The sequence below is a fragment of the Cricetulus griseus genome, chromosome 2 (assembly GCF_003668045.3).
Source record: "Cricetulus griseus strain 17A/GY chromosome 2, alternate assembly CriGri-PICRH-1.0, whole genome shotgun sequence".
Lineage (NCBI taxonomy): Eukaryota > Metazoa > Chordata > Mammalia > Rodentia > Cricetidae > Cricetulus > Cricetulus griseus.
This window is the reverse complement of record NC_048595.1, coordinates 235,055,020-235,072,091: the sequence shown is the minus strand read 5'-3', so window position 1 is coordinate 235,072,091 and position 17,072 is coordinate 235,055,020. Positions and strand designations below refer to the sequence as shown.

General features: G+C 47.5%; 1 protein-coding gene across 4 annotated transcripts in view; it reads left to right on the top strand.

Moving 5' to 3' along the window:
- The window catches only part of Slc66a2 (solute carrier family 66 member 2), a 35,163-nt gene that overhangs the window by 193 nt on the left and 17,898 nt on the right, over positions 1-17,072 (top strand). For 2 of the 4 annotated variants that reach the window (XM_027403675.2, XM_027403674.2), the window contains exons 2-4: positions 475-777; positions 1,236-1,558; positions 8,254-8,387. In XM_027403675.2, the coding sequence (XP_027259476.1) occupies positions 1,356-1,558; positions 8,254-8,387 (337 nt within the window). In that variant the 5' untranslated portion in view covers positions 475-777; positions 1,236-1,355. Of the gene's footprint in view, positions 1-474; positions 778-1,235; positions 1,559-8,253; positions 8,388-13,759; positions 13,814-17,072 lie in introns of all 4 variants that reach the window. The other 2 variants (XM_027403671.2, XM_035440314.1) reach the window with 2 other exon arrangements.

Genomic DNA, 17,072 nt, shown 5'->3' with positions numbered 1-17,072 from the left:
CTGCTCATGCTGTCCCTCTTATGCAGAAGAAGGACTCCAGGCAGACTTGGATATAAGTTTTCTAATGTTTGCTGTCACTTTCTCATCTGGCGCCTCATTGCATAGGTCCCTACTGACAGGCAGGGCAACGGGTTCTTCTGGTTCAGCTTGTCCAGACTACCAGGTCCGTTTGATGTCAGAGACGTATTTGGGAATTCCGATGTTCTTTTCCTGTAAATGAGCACCCAGAGCACGACTGACCTCACATATGAATGAGGAGGCTCAGCAACTGTAGCGTGCTGACTCCAGCCCTGCAGTCACCTGGGTTAGTCAGTGGGTAGCCTCAAGCCCCGATCTGGGCAAGGGTTGCCATCCCCTCGTAGACTTGCTCAGAGGCTTTCAAAAAACTCTGGAATTTAGGGGAGGATGGCGCCCTAGGCCTAGAACTGGCCACTGTGACAGTTCTTTTTTCAACACTCAGTATCTCATCCTCAGCTGTTAGTGGCTCGGCATTACATCTACATTGTGCCCAGCGCGCGGCGGTAGCTGGAGACAAGTACACGTGGTCACTTGGCCTGAAAACGCCTCCCTGTAGATTTTTCCTAATCTGGGACACACAGCAGAACAGAGCTGAGTGCCCACTGCCACTTCGGTCCCACTCCGCAGTGCGCGCTTTAGGACCCAGTGGGATAGCCGCGGGATCCTGGAGTGGGCGTGGTGTCCATTGTGACGTCAAGAGGCGGGGCTTCCTCTGGCTGGGACTGAGGGACAGAAGGACCGACTGGCGCGGTGTGGCTGGTAAGGGTCGTGGGTTTGCTTTACTTTGGTTGCTATTCGCTGTCGGGCGGAGCCTGCCTGGGGAACCTGAGGACTTAGGGTCCAGGTTGCTATGCTTCTCGCTGGGCCACGCGTCCACCCCTCCCCCACTAGTTGAACCCGTTTTGGGGCGGTGTCACCCCCGCGGCTTTCGCTCTGGGGCGGTGCACCCCTTCCTTCTCCTAACTCGGTGGCGTGCACTCCTAGTCTCTGGGAGGCGGGCAGAGGGCCAGGCGCGCATCTCCAGCTCCCCAGTCTTCCAGGGCGCAGGACCGGTCCTGTCTGTGCCGGGAACCCCCGCGGCGCGCCCCTGGGAGCCTGGGCTTCCAAGGCTGTGGTGTGGAGCGCAAGGTTCTCAGGCCACGGGTAGACTCCAGGTCCCCAACAGGTGCGTCTTGGTCCAGCCCGTGTCAGTGCTTTACCCTTGTTCTCCCTTCCAGGTCGGAATGGTAACTGACTGCGCAGGGTAGTGGCGGCCATGTGGAGGTGACAGCCTGTGGAGCGCAGAGGTGCTTGGATTAGGTGGACGTCTGGCTGGCATAGCGACCTCGGTGCTGGCGATGGAAGTGGAAGGCTTGGGTTGGCTTCTGGTCCCGCTGCACCAGCTGGTTTCCTGGGTGGCCGCCGGGGCTATGGTCTTCGGAGGGGTGGTGCCGTACATCCCCCAGTACAGGGACATCCGGAGGACTCAGAACGCCGACGGTTTCTCCACCCATGTGTGCCTGGTGTTACTAGTGGCCAATATTTTACGGATACTCTTCTGGTAAGTTCAGGACTTTCCTACCTCGAAGCGCTGCTGGAGAGATGGCTTTGTTCTTGAGGCAGCGAGTGGCGCTGACTTCTTCCCCGAAGGACCTTTGGAAGAACTGGCGCTTATTCTTCCATGGTGGTTGAGTAGCCTGAATCATTACTGAATTTACCAGGACGCGTCATTTCCAGGAAGATTGGCAGGGCTGGAGCAGAGAGTCAAATATAATCTCCAGATCTTCTCTTTCATTTAATCCATGCTTACCTTTGTCTGATAGACCCTGGGGCCATTCTCTGGGCATAGTTCCTGGATCCCTGCCTTTCTGTTCTAGTGTGTGGTGCCAGAGTGAGAAACAATACAGTGACTTAGTAACAGAAAGCTTCCCAGGACTTGCCTTCTGCTATCCGGGGAGAGCCTTCTGCAATCCTTTCTCCCTGACTTTGTTTTTGTTGCTGTTTGTTTTTTTCAGACACAGGGTTTCCTGGCTGCTCTAAAACTTGCTCTGTAGACCAGGCTGACCTCAAACTCGCAGAGCTCCAACTGCCTTTGCCTCCTGAGTACTGGCATCAAAGGCGTGGGTCCACACCCCCACAGCTTCCCCTTGATTTTCTATGTGGCTTGTATCATCTAAAGTAGGAAATCAGACTTCCACATAATGCTTAGCCATTCTTGGGTCAGCTTCCTCTCCTTTTCATTTTCATTCTGCCCAGGAAGTTGAAATTAATTTTAACAATTGTTGAAACCATACACACTTGACGATTTTGTTGTTGTTTTGAAACGGGGTTTCACTTTGTCACTGAGTTCACTTTGTAGACTTATTTGCGTTCAAACTCAGAGGTCCTCTTGCCTCTGCCTCCTGATTTCTGAGATTAAAGGTGTGTGCCACCAATGGCTATCTCTTATATACTTGAGAGGATGAATTTTTAGAAGAAATAAGAAAAGGTCTCCCTAGTGGGCGGTGTGGTGGTGGGCGGCACAGGCCTTTAATCCCAGCACTTGGGAGGGAGAAGCAGGCAGATCTCCGAGTTCAAGGCCAGCCTGGTCTACAAAGCTACACAGAGAAACCCTGTCTCAGCTCCCCTCCCCCCAAAAGTTTCCTCACTACATGCTAAATGTTTGTAGTTTTTCTTTTGGCCAATTCCAAGTCTTCTGTGCACATAGGAAGGCTTTGTAGCCCCCATGAAGGACCTGCAGAAGCCAGGGAGGAGGGATCCAGGGAGGAGGGATCCACTGAGAAGGAATCCAGGGAGAAGGAATCCAGGGAGAAGGGAGCCAGGGAGGAGGGATCCAGGAAGAAGGAATCTAGGGAGGAGGGACCCAGGAAGTTGGTGGCAGAGTTCTTTTCAGTTGACTTTTTTAAAAATATATTTATTTATTTTGGTTTTTCAAGACAGGGTTTCTCTGTGGCTTTGGAGGCTGCCCTGGAACTAGCTCTTGTAGACCAAGCTAGTCTGGAACTCAGAGATCCTCCTGCCTCTGCCTCCCAAATGCTGGTATTAAAGGCGAGTACCACCACCGCCTGGCTTGGTTGACTTTTTTGTTTACTGTTCAAAATGGCCTCAGTTTTTACTAACTCATATTACAATCAATTAAAATCAGTCATACTATGTCAGCAAGATGGTTCTGAGTGAAGGAGCTTGCTACCAACCATGAGTTCAGTCTCTTCCGTGTGGTGGAAGGAATTAACTCTGTCCTCCACACATGCAGAAACAAACGCAGTAAAACTACATTAAATAAAAACACACCCACTTTGTACAGTTTAGTGAGCTTTGTCAAAGGTGTCCACCCTGAGTTTATGAGTAGAGAGTTCATGCTGCACTTTTGCATTCTGTCCCAGCACTGGCACCCTGTGTCCCAGGAGTGGGTTCTTGCCTGGGTCTATGAGGAGGTCAGCTAGTGAGCTGACTTTGAATTGGTATAAGTTGGTCACTGTAGCAGCCTTGGAGGATGTCACCTTGCTGTTTGTCTTGGGCCAGTTGACTTCTGAGGAATGGGTCATTGAATTCTCACTTTTGTTTTTAAAAAGCTGGGAAATTGCATTTCGAAGATTCCTTCCTCTTGTTTTCCCCTGGGAGGAAGGTGGAGGTCCCCAGCTGGGCTGTCACTGTGGCTGGGTGCAGTGAAAAAGCTTAATTACATCTAAGGTTGAATGGAAGCAGACCCTTTGGTACAGCCATGCTCACACTGTTGGGTGCTCTGTGTGCATAGGATGGAGCCTTGATGTCATGCAGGCTGCCCAGTGTATCCCAGCCTCACTGTTTAGCTTATGTAGGGACAGGATATTCATGTTTTGGCTTCAGGAATGAATTTCTCCAAGTACTGCCTGAGTTTTGACTACTGACCTGGTTTGGAGCAATCAGAAGTAAGGCCATTTTCCTTGTGTACCCTAGTGAAGAGGGACATTGGGACTGCTCCCCTTGCTTTTGTGCTGGGCCCTCTGGGAAGACTTTGAATACTTTTCATCATGGGGGCCTGGTTGCCTTTTGTGGAGGCCAAATGGTCTTTTTAGTAGAATCCATATCCATATCCAGGAAGCCCACCCAGGGCATTCTAGAAGACTGTGAAGAAGGGAGAGGCTGAGCGTCTTGGCCCTCCTAAATGTTTCCATCTGGGAAGTACCTTTCTCGATCCTGACTTAAGAAAGTCAGAAGTCTGGACAGTGTCTGGGATACTGATGCCCATCTGTGGACACTGATGCTCCAAGGTGATGTAGGGGTTCTTATGGGCTTCTTCACAGAGCCTTCTGTAGCCCGAGTCTTGGCATCCCTCTCAAGGTTTCTCAGTTCAGCATCTTCTCAGCTTCACAGCGCCAAAGGCTGTAGTGTCTGTGCTTCAGTGGGAGCAGCCACTGGAACACACACCCCTTCCCTGTTTATACAGTTCTCTCCTGCCCCCTAAGGTGGAGAGCAGGTCCTGAGTGTGGCAGACTCCAGATGAGATGAGAGCCCTCCAAACTATGAAAGAGGTAGCACCACCAGCTGTTTTACACTAGCTGGGACACAGATCTCCGGACTCACTGGAGGTTTGGGACACTATTTTTGTTTGTGTTTTTTGTTTTGTTTTTTTTTTTTTTTAGGTTGGACAGTCCTTTAGAAAAAGGAACTCATCCAACTGTGCAAACCTAGGGATTCTGAAACTTGGGGAACTACAGGGGACAGTAAGCCACGCCTGTTAGAGGCTGGCTACAGGTGTGCCCGACCACGCCTGTCAAGGTGAGGTCAGGATGATTCGGGATGGGCTCTTAAGGGGCTGCAAGCACATGGGAGCCCCCTTCTCTCTGGCCTCCCTGCCTTGCTGCTCCTGGCACCATCTGGCTTGAGTTTGGCTGGTGTTTATCTAAATAAAGATATCTTGACCTTACGGACTACGGATCGTCTTCGTTCTCGTTATAGGGAACTCTCTCTTTTTTTTTTCTTTTTCTTGGTTTTTCAAGCCAGGGTTTCTCTGTGGCTTTGGAGGCTGTCCTAGAACTAGCTCTTGTAGACCTGGCTGATCTTGAACTCACAGAGATCCACCTGCCTCTGCCTCCCGAGTGCTGGGATTAAGGCATGCACCACCACCGCCCAGCTTGGGGAACTCTCAAACCTTTATTTCTTAGAATCCTTATCATGTTAGAGAAGTCACCTTTAGCAGTCTGTTCTCAATAAAATGTGGGTTATGGAATTTTGCATTCTTGATGTTACAGGCTGGAGCCAAGTGATCCCTTTATCTAATGTTTGCAGGCCAAGATAGGTAGTAGAAGTGGAGAAGGGCAAGACTGGTGCCCACGTTCTATTTGAGCAAAGTTCTCCAGTCCTGGCAGATCTGAGGATGGCCGTGCTCTGACTCTACCACTGCTGGCAGCAGGTCTTGGCTGTGAGCATGAAACCCTGTATCTGAGAGGTGGTAACATTCTGCTACTATGGTGATAAGTTTCCTTTGATATGTAGGGAGTGGCTATAGAGATATCTAACCTCCTCCAGAGGAGTATTTCTGTTACTTTGAGGCTTGGGGAAGTTGTCCAAAGAACCAGTTGCTGGACTTGGGCAGCCTTGTGCACCCCACTCTTTTTAGCACACGTCTCCCCAGCTTTCGTTCCTATGAGAGTCGTCGGACTCACCATCCATAGCGGTGTGATGACAATCACCACCTGCCCACAAATGAGTTCTATTAACCCACAGTCTTAGCCAGGAGAGGGACAACACTCTTAGATATACTCAGTAGGAGGCGGTTGACATTATTTTGGTGAGAAATGACACCTTCCTATATCTGTAAACTTGATGATGTTAAATGTTTCCTATTTGTTGCTTATGCCATTCAGAGTTAGGCTTTTTGAAAATTTGTGTGTGTCCTGTTGCTGCTGTCTTCCCATAAAGCCAGCCAGCCAAATCCTCAGCTCTGCTTGCTGGCACTCTGTTAAGTGGTCCCCCCCTTTCCTGTGGCAATCAAGCTTATTAGGATTGACTTTGATGTGGCACATGGAAGCTTAAACCTTGACCTTGTCCTCTGTAGTCTTTCTAGTAGCAGCTCTCAATTTGTTTGGGAAATTGCCTTCATCCTTGCATGGCCCTGAAGTGACACCTTCCCATGTAACCTCCCCACATAACCCTCTTTGTGAGCAAATTGCCAGTGAGGAAGATAGCCAGTGAGGAAGAACAGTTCCTAGAAGTGACTAAGGGCTTGGCCTGCCTCCCAATAACTCTAAGGTTATGATTTACACTTTTCAAGTAAAAATAGGAAGGCTCCGAGATGGTGGGTCATATATGCACAGATCTGGGGGCAGTGTGGTAACCACAGGACCCTGGGACATATCCTAGAACGGAGTTCTTCTGCCTGTGCTAGCTCCGTATCCACACTGTGCCTAGGTTGTCTCTTTTCTTTGTCTTCCCGTCAGCTCCCTAAGCTTTCCTAAGCTCAGGCAGTTTCTTCAGGCACTCCGTGGAGCTTCTGAACTCCCAGGGGGCATTTGGGCCTTGAAACCTGCATAGCAGACTTGTCCTGGACTTCGAAGATACGGTCTTGGCTTGCCACCCCAAAGGGAACAGACACGCCCCGTTGCTGAAGGGAGCCTCGCTATAGCATGTCCTCCCTTGTGTAACATCTTCTGCTGGTTCTGCTTACTTAGGCCACAGCACATCCCATGGGAAGCTACTTAGGGAATGTCCAGAGCTCTCTGAAGGCCCTCAAGCCCGTTAGAATTCTCTCTGACTGGGAATTGTTTGTAGGCACAACTTTCAGGAACTGAAGGTAGCTTTTGGGTCAATTAAAGGGTTTGTGTATTGTGCATGATGGGGCAGCATTTCCCCGTGGAACACGCAGGCCTGGGAACACAGTCTTTGAGATACAGGCAACGCTTCTCCCTGTCTCCAGCTGGTCTTTTACAAATTGCTGTCACTGCATGCAGAGTTTTGTGAAATGCTTTTATTTTGTAAATTATTTACTACTGTCAGACTTGGCTTGGAACTTGCTATGTTGTCCAAGCTAGCCACAACCTTATAATTCTCTGGCTTTAGTCTCCCAAGTGTGGCCCTATGGGAGTGTACCATACAACCAGCATATGAAATATGCTTTGGTTTTCATTTGTGGATTGATTTTTAGCAGGTTCCTGGCATAGTAGTAGCCACATGGATGATGTGATAGGATGTGTACCTAAGCAGGCTTGGTGTTGGCTATGAATCAGCAAGACTGTTTCCCCATGTACCTCCAGTATATGGGCTTGGGTACTGCATTAACAAGGTTTACTGGCTGCCCTCATCAGGCCTGGAGGTCACTCCTGTCCCAGGAGATAGAGTGGAGTAAGGGACCAAGGGGAAGAGAAAGGCTGACACTGTTGCGGAGTCTCATAATTTCCAGGAGCTGTGGGGCTTCTGTAGAGTCTCCTGAATTTCATGTGCTAACCACCAATTAAGGTCTTAGAAACAACTTTCAAGCCAAACTCAGGACAATTCTAGCCTGCATTTTTGTGCTTTACAGCGGTAGGGTTAAGGCTGAGTTGGGGCCTGCCTTTGGAAGGGAAGCTGTGTGGGCTTGTCTCTATGTCACAGCCTGATGGAATTCTGCTCTGCCAAGGGTGTGATCCACAGACCTTGTTGGTTGCTGAATTGCACTTCTGACCTCCAGAGCGAATGGCCCAGTCAATAAACTATTCAACACTAGTGGAAGCCACTAGAATAGCTGGGGGAGGGGTAACTAGGGAGGGAAGATGGCCCTGGGCTAAGAGGACTGGGGTGGAGGAAGGATCTTTGGTGGGATAGCCTTGGCTGCCTTCTCTTCTTAGTGGAGGGATGCATATGGAAAATTGGCGCTAGGCTCCATGCCTTCACAGATATTTCTTCTCCAGGCAAGAAGCACAGCTGCTGTGGTCTGGAAATAGTGTCTTGCTTGGTTAGGGTTACATTTTGACAGGAAGGTAGGTATGTAGGGACCTCTCATACCAATATGTGGCCCTGGGTGGGAGTCTGTGACTGGATCACAGAGTCTATGGAGGGGAAATGAGGCTTTGGGAAAGCCTCATTTGGGCATGGAGTTAGTTCCAGGTCCCTTGCTGAGTCTGACCTGGGTCCCTTGACCCTTCCCCATCCTAGCCCAGTTCCACGGGGACCCTGGAAGAGCAGGCAGCAAGTGATGTGTACAAGTCCCTCTCCACACTTCCCAGCCTGCAGCTCAGGCTCTGCTGTCGGGGACTGGTGTCTGCTTCCTTCCTGCTGCAGGCTCTCTGTTTCCCTCCCTAGGTTCGGAAGGCACTTCGAGTCCCCGCTCCTGTGGCAGAGCATAGTGATGATCCTGACCATGCTGCTGATGCTGAAGCTCTGCACTGAGGTCCGCGTGGCCAACGAGCTGAACGTTAAGCGCCGCTCCTTCTCAGGTGGGCGTGTGATGTCTCCCGGAAAGTCTTGCTTAGTCAACAGACACAACTTAGCTCTTGGGAAGCCAAAAAACCACTTCGGCATTATCAAGGCAGATTTCATTTCACTAAATGGAGATTATCTGTAATCCATAGTAGTATTTTCCATATTATAAAAGAACTGAACATTTCACAGTTTGAAACAATTAGATAAGAATTTCTCTCCTGGAATCTGGGTGAGGTTCTAACTCCTCTTCCTGGCACTTTGTTCACGTCCTGACTGCCCGTTGTCACCAAAGAACTGAAGAAGCCAGGGTCATGTCTGTGTGCAGCTTCCAGGTGAATTGAACCCCATCAGTATGCCTGGTAGCCATGTTCCACACGGCACGGCCACCCACCCAGGGTCTGTGTCTTCTGTGGTCTGAAGACTGGGCGAGAACCATCACGTGCTAAGCACAAGACACTCCTTGACCTTGGGCAGCTTGGAAAACACAAAATACTTGCTGTGTTCGGCCTTTCCTTCATAAAAGCTTTCTGATAGGCACTCCATAGTCAGTGGAGACTGCTAGACATCCTGAGTGCAGGAGAATTCAATTCCTCCTCCTCCTAATTCTGATTCCCCTCCCCTCTCTCCTCCTTTGTCTTTTTCCTTTCTTTGGGACTAATTCTCTTTCCATAACTCAGGCTGGCCTTAAACTCTCAATCCTCCTGCCTCAGCCTCCTCAGTGCTAGGAATATAGATAGGTATGCAACCACCATACCCAGCAAAAGCTTTCCTTTATCTTTCTGCTAGTGAACTAGTACAGCTCTCTCTTAGAATTTGTCTGAGTATGTTAATCTTTCTGTTAGAAGTATTTGGCTTAGTGTTTAGTGTAGGGCCTGCTGTGGAGGTGGTGTCTATATTTTTTATTTCTGATGATTATTTTTCCCCTTTATCAGGCTCCTTCTGTTTCTACCCGGTTTTAGTAAAACGGGTGATGACAACCCTGTCTTCGCAGAAAGCAGACACATCTGGTTTCGGGGAGAAGCCTATAAGGATGATAGCTCACACCAATCTTTTGGCTTGTTCTCATCTGTTCTTCCCATTGATATCATCTCTAATGTCCCTGGGTATCTATTCACCATCCTCCTGGTGTGATTTTGTTAGGACGACACCAGAGCTGGTGCTGATAATATTGAGAATCCTACCTAGAGAGAAAACAGGATATCGTGTAGGAGCTAAGGCTTCACGGCTCTATGTGGTACCATGGCTTGCTTCTTAGAAGCGTGACCTGCCTGCCCTACTTCTCTATGCTCCAAGTTTCCATATAGCAAAATCTGAGCCCCTCTGAACCTCAGCATCCACTTGAAACAGATGTTGTCATGGCTGCAGGGTGGTGGGTCCCTTGCCATGCTTGCATGCGGGAATGCTGAAAGAAGCCCGAGGAGAGAGTTATTTCCGGGATGCCAGAGGCTTGCCCTGTTTGCACTGTTCTGGCCTGCAAATACAAGGACAGGTTTGTGGCTTGGATTGCCATGTGTATTGGCTCTGACAGTGACCCACGTCAGATGATAGCTATAGAAGGTTTGCACCATAGGCAGTGCTTAGAGCACGGCTTTTATTTATTCAGAGCCACACTGTACTTGTCCCTTCACCCCAGGTGACTGACGGTGAGTTCAGGGAGCTTTAGAGCATACTGGGGTTGGGAGTGTCATACCACAGGACAGTCTAGACCAGAAAGTGTGTGGGCAGTGGAGTCCCAATTGTTCTCTTGTGTGTTGTTCTATGTAAAATTTCTAAGGCAATATTTTGGTAACTAGGCTACCACTATTTGAGTTAAAATAGTGAACTGCAGGTTTTAGGGTTAGGACTGAGATATAGGAGTTTGTATCAGGAGCTCATTATGGGCATAATATTGGCCCCAGGGATGTCACCTAATTTAGGAAGGGCCTCTGCAGATGTGATTAACATGGGGGACCATGAGGAAGAAGATTATTCTGGGTCTCCTTTGTAGCTTCTAATTTCAAGGACTAGAGCAGGACCCACCTCAAGAACCTGAGGGTCACTTGGGCTTCAGACCTTTCAACCACTGCAGGGACAGTGGTGCTTGCCTGATTACAATTACTATTATTGTTTTCCAGACAGGGTTTCTCTGTAGCTTTGGAGCCTGTCCTGGCACTCCCTCTGTAGATAAGACTGGCCTTGAACTCACAGAGATCCACCTGCCTCTGCCTCCCAAGTGCTAGGATTAAAGGCGTGTGCCACCACCGCCCATCAAGAATTATTTTTGCTGTTGTTATTTCTCTTTTTTGAGATGGGGTCCTTGAACTCTTAGAACTCACCATATAGACAAAGCTGGTCTCAAACTCACAGAGATCCTTCTGCCTCTGTCTCCCGAGTGCTGGAGCTAAAGGTATGTGCACCATACCTGGCCAGAGAATTATTGTTATTTACATCTTTAGCATTTTTAGAGTCCAATTCATATTTACAGGACTTCGTGTCTACTTTGCTGGACCTAGAGGTTTCTTGGCCTCAGGGTGTCTTTGTGGGTTTTAAGGACACACTGTTGTCGGGATTGTCACCTGAGGGGATCCTTTATCCTTGAGGGCTGCATAGTGTTTGTTCCTCTGTCGGCTAGAGCACTTCTGGTCAGAGGCTCCCTGCCCACTCACTGAGCTGCCAGGATTGATTTGTGGCGGAAGTGGAGGTCTCCCTCAGTTTTCACCACTGACTTCCTGGAAGCTGCTGTGATGCTGTACATCACGCTGACGTATGTCATGTTGTGTTCTACTTGGCTGCTTTTGTTATACTTTCTGATGCCCACTTGTTCTGGCCAGTGGGGGTGCTTGGTGGAAGCACTAGGTCTTTGGAACCTTGCTTCTTCTCTGCACCATCCCTTCTCTGGGCTACAGCAGAGGTGGGAGGTGTCTTTTGGGACCCCCCCCCCATTACTGCACAGACTCTTCTGCTGAGCCCTTGCGGCAAGACCAGCTGCACTTTAGACATGACTGAGCTCTTCTACCACCTGTGTCCCAACTGTGTTTCTTAGGAACCCAAAGTATTATGGGATGTGGGTCATAGCCCATACTGCTTTCATAAGCAAGAATAATGATGCCAGCAATGTGGTTGCTGGGACAGTGGGTGGATTGGAGGGTTATACACTCAGGGCTGAGTGATCTTAGGCCACGTTGTGGCTGAGATGAACCTCAGCGTCCCTGTGAGCAGTGTCTTTAACCAGACACTCCACCAGCAGGATGTGTGTCCATTATGATTTTTTTCTTTTCTTTTCTTTTCTTTTCTTTTCTTTTCTTTTCTTTGTTTTTCAAGACAGGGTTTCTCTGTGTAGCTTTGGAGCCTATCCTGGCACTCGCTCTGGAGACCAGGCTGGCCTCAAACTCACAGAGATCTGCCCGCCTCTGCCTCCCGAGTGCTGGGATTAAAGGCGTGTGCCACCAATGCCCAGCGTGATTTGTTTCTAACTTCTGTTTTTTTTTTAATTTAAATTTTGTTTTATACTGTATTTTTCATTTTAAATTTATTTTAGTAGTTATTTGACTAAATAGTGCCTCCAAGTCAGGTGGTTGAATTTCTCTGTCTCAATTCCTAGTGTTTAGAACTCCAGGTTGGGACTTTCTAGGGTAGATGGGTAGTGTCTACCTATGGGTAAAGCATTCTTCCATGTGATGAAAATGTTCCTAATTGGTGGTCATGGTGATTGCCCTTCTGTGGGTGTACAAGAGCCATTGAGCTGTCAACCTTCCTGGGCACATTTTATGGAGTATTTCGTGAGAGGGCTTCCCCTGCTGCTACTGCTGCTGCAAGTCACAGCAGGAACTTCTGTGCATGCATCCCACACCAGCTCTAAGCTGGCTTGCCTTGGCTTTGTCGCCTGAGCTGCCCTCTCATCCATCCCACCTGCAGCCATTGCCCACGGCCTGTCCTGCACACAGTGGTCCTGCTATGCAGACCTGCCTTCCTGAGTCTTGAGAAGTGGGGTATACATGTCAGCTGAACACTTGCTGAAGACCTCCCACACGAGTCTTGGGCCTTATCTTCAGGTTACCCTAAAACTGAAGTAGGGAAAGAAGGATCTGAGCTGTGTCTTTCTTACAATCTGGCCTTGGAAGTCACATAGCATCTGAGGATTGGAAAGGACACACACACACACACACACACACACACACACACACACACACACACACACACACAGAGTCACTCAAGGGTAAGACATGAGCTACATTTCCTGATGAACATCCAGCCATTTCTGGGGCTCCAGATCCCCAGTGCCTGTGGAGAATGGAACAAATCTGTAGAGATGCTTGATGGCTGCCTCATGTTCTTCTCAGCTTGGGACTTTGTCCTGTCTGCCCTGTAAACAAGCAGTTTTCAACTCTAAGCTTGTTTGGCTGTGAAAATAGGTGCCTAGGGGCATTATATGTCCTGCACTTCTCCATCCTGGGCCACTACCACTGTGCCTTTGCTCTGCCCACACTTTGTGTCTGAATGTTCCAGCATGTTCTTTCTCTCGTTCTATATTTGTGGGTCTTGATCTTTAAAAGAGGTACCAATAAAATTGGTTTGAATTATAGCTGGGTGCCAGGAGGCTACACTTTGTCTGGTGCCTGTGGTCTGCAAACCACAGATTTGGTGACAGGTTCCCCCACTCCTCTTCATAGGGAAGAGGTCATCTACTGTTAGCTTTGAGTTGTTTACATCCACGGTGTGCTGCCAGGGACACAGCCTGTGACCTCACCTCTGTTTGAGCAGTTTATACCCCAGAAAGTGAGAGTCTGCCAGCTGCCCCGAGGTGCCCTGGCATGGAGGGCTTTGGGCTATTAACCTGGTGTGTGCCAGCAGGGAGGTTAAAGCATAACTGCTGATCCTTCCTGATGTTCTGACTATTCCAGGTGAGATATCTGTCCAGGCAGGCTGTCTTTGTCATGATGTCTCTGCACCGTGTTTGTCACATTCACAGTGAAACTGGCTGCCCTTTGGCAGTGGACCGATTGCTGTGTGTGCTCTAAAATAGTTGTACCACACAGTCTGTAAGAGCATTTCAGCCCCGGATTAACTGTTCTCAATCCCAGGCTGCCTGAGCTTCTAGGGGCCTGTTACATCACAGTAGTTAATGTCCCTTGACTGTGGAAACAGTGAGAACTTGCTGGCTTAGGTTTGGGGGAGAGATTTCCCCTCGTCCTCCTGTGCACTGTCTGAAGAGACTGGAGATCAGCTCAGAAAGTAGATTTTTGAACAATGGAAACAAAAATCTTCTGCTCTGGTGTCTTTGTTGTTTCGTTGTTGTTTGTCTTTTTTAAGAAATGCAACAGTGCCAGGAAATACTCACTTGCCAGTGTTAAAAACAGTGTTTTTTGTCTCTTTTCTTTGTTTTGTTTCTCTCTCTTTTTAAATGTAGCCACAGACAGTAAGGATGAAGAACTCAAAGCCCCCCCCAGGCGGCCCTACCTGGGTATGTACTACTGAGACACTCCTCCATTTCCCCCCTGCAGCCTGTCCCTCTGTCAGCACTTACTGTGACCTCACAAGCTGCTTCACCAAGAATGGCCTGTTCACGGCATGATACACTTAACCCACAGCCCTGCTTCTCTCAGCCTGGAATATTTACAACCTGCCGATTTCAAGGGAGGGGTGGACCCAAAGGAAGGAAGAATGGATGCAGAAAATTCAAGATTACAAACTTTAAACTTGTTCCAAGTTATGATGATACCCAAACGGACTTGTTATTCCCATTCCCTCTTGAATCCTTCACTGCTACTCTATAGCAATAACACTGGCTTCTACCTGGTGATTGGTGCTGCAGCCTCAGTAACCTGTCATCCATGGATCAGTGCCTGGACTTCTTGAGATTGCCCACCTAAAAGGTCATGTCACCTGCAAGAAGGGATAGCAGTTTGCTTCCTTTCCAGTCTTTCCTCATCACCCTCACTGGATGGAGACGAGAGATTTGTGTGTTCCACTCTTGGTTCCATTGAGGACTTCTATCTCTCCTCATTGCCACTCTCTGTCTTTTCACAGTTGCCTTTAATGGCTGAAGGGAGCCCCTTGCTATTGTGAGCTGAAGGGGCTTGTTTTGCTGTCATGGATGGCACTGGCTAGGCAGGCACTGTGCCATGTCTGTGGAGATGGTTGCATGAGTTTTGCCTTTTATTCTGTTTTTATGGTATTTTGTGGTGATTGACTTCTGTGTGTTGAACTAAATTCCATTTGATTATGGAGTCTGGTTACCTCTCAACTGCTGGATGGCATTGTTAATATTATGTTGAAGATTTTTTTTTTATGTCCATACTCATGAAAAGTTTTGGTCTGGAGTCCTTTTTCATTGCCATGGCTTTGGTTTTAGTATATCCTAAATATAGGTCAGTAGGCTAATGAAGTAAGTTCCTGAGTTTTTGTGAAGGGTTGGGCCAGTTTCTCCTTAGAATTTTGGTACGGTTACCTGATAAGGCTGGACCTGGACTTAACAGTGTCAGCTCCACCTATTGTTCTAAGCCTATCTAGATTGTCTGTTGCTTTCTTCACCCATCTTGGTTCATCTGTACTGTGCCTTCATTTCAGATTTGTCTCAACAGCTGTGGGCATATCATTTTTCTCTTCTCTCTCTCTCCCTCCCTCCCTCCCTCTCTCTCTCCCTCCCTCCCTCCCTTTTGATACAGAGTTTCTTTGTGTAGTTCTGGCTATCCTGAACTCCCTCTGTAGACCAGGCTGGCCTCAAACTCACTCACAGAGATCCTCTTGCCTCTGCCTCCCGAGTGCTGGGACTAAAGGTGTGCGCCACCACTGCCTGGCAAGGGCGCATCGTTTTTCTTGTTCTTTTGTAATCTTTTTTTACTTCCTGTGCACTTGGTACTAACCCTTGTCTTCTTCCAGACTCTGATTTTCATCCCATCTCCATCCGTTGTTTTTGTTATTCTACTTACAGGTGTGTTGATTTTATTGATCTTTTCAAAGAACCAATTTTTGGTTTTATTGGTTTTTCTTTATCTAGTTTACTTAATTCCACTTTAACTCCTCCCCCACTTTGGTTGTTTGTTTTGTTTTCCAACTGCTTTTGCCACAGTTAGCACTGTCTTCTGGTTTTTTAATGTGGAGGGTTATTGATTGTATTTTGAAACATCTGTGTTTACAGCTGTAAAGTCACTGTGCAATGGAGAACTGGCCTTCTGTGTGTTTTGGTCTGTTGTATTGTATTTTTTTCTGTCTTAGTGTTTCCTCCTTTTCTTCAATGCATTTTCTATTTAAGAATGCACTGCAACCTTCATGCTTATGGGTCACACATTTCTTTGCTGGTTTCCGGGATCCTCTGCTGTAGCTGTCGAGAACACATTCAGATATTCTGAGTGGAGCTCGTTCTGGGCCCTTCCTGCGGTGTTCTCTCTGTGGGTCCTTGTTGGTGTTCCCCGTTGAGGGGAGGTGGGTACCTGTTGGGTCACTGTTTACAGTAATCCTGTGGCCTTCTCTTTCCTCATTATTTAATCTGCCCAACTGTATTCTTTTTGAAAGTTGGCATTGAAATGTCCCAATATTTGTTAATTATCTTTCTCCCCTTTCGTTTCTGACAGTTGTTGCTTTCCTGGTTGAGAACAGTTGTTAGGTTCATATGTAGTTGTGTCATTCTGTTGAGTTGACCTTTTTTGCCATTATAAAATGTCTTCTATGACTTTTTTTGCTGTTGTTGTTGCTTCTCTTCTTGCTCAGGGCCTCATGCAGGGGAGGCACCACCACCCAGTTACCTCCCCAGTCTTCTTTTTGCTTTTTCTTTTGAGACTGGGTTCACTAAATTGCCTCTGCTGAACTGACTACAGTCTAAGCAGGCCTTGAAGGTTTGACCAAGGAGCTGGGTCGATGACCCACCCCACAGTTCTAGCTTAAAGCTTATTCTAATATTAACATAGCTTCTGTGGATCACCTGTGGTTAACACTTTGAACAACAGGCAGATGGCAAGTTCAAGGCCATCTTGGGATACTTAGTAAGATCTTGTTTCAAAACAAAATAAGAAAACACAGGGCTAGTGAGATAGTTAAGTTGGTATTAGGTAGTTGCTCTTCAGCCTGGAGACCTGAGATGTATCCTCGGACCCACGTGGTTGAAAGGAAGAAAAATAACTCTCACATACTGACCTCTGACCTTCACATGCACACCATTGCAGTCACACAAATAGATAAATGTAAAGCTAAAAATCAAAACCATTTCTATCCTATTATCTGATTAATATTGGATTAATGTTTTTTTTTTTTTTTTTTTTTTTTTTTTTTTTTTTGCATTGGTGTTTTGCCTGCATGTATGTCTTTGTAATAGTATCGGGTCTTGGAGTTACAGACAAAATTGTTAGCTGCCATATAGGTGCTGGGAATTGAACCCAGGACCTCTGGAAGAGGAGCCAGTGTAGTTAACTGCTGAGCCATCTCTCCAGCCCCTGGATTAATGTTTTAATCTGTCTGTCATTCTTTTTGTCTCTTGTGTGTCCCTGTTCTTTTAACTTTAAGACAGTTTGTTTTATTAACTATTTTAATAGTGTGGAGTTTTAATTCCTTTAGTGATTTTTAACTATATGTTGATAACTTTTAATTTTTATTTATTTATTTATTTATTTAGTTTCTCTGAGGCTTACAATACAGACTTTCACTTACCAGAGCCCTTTTAATTTGTACTGACTTCATTTTGGTGAGATATAGAAAGTCCTGGGTAATTCCACTCTCTCTCTTGCTGG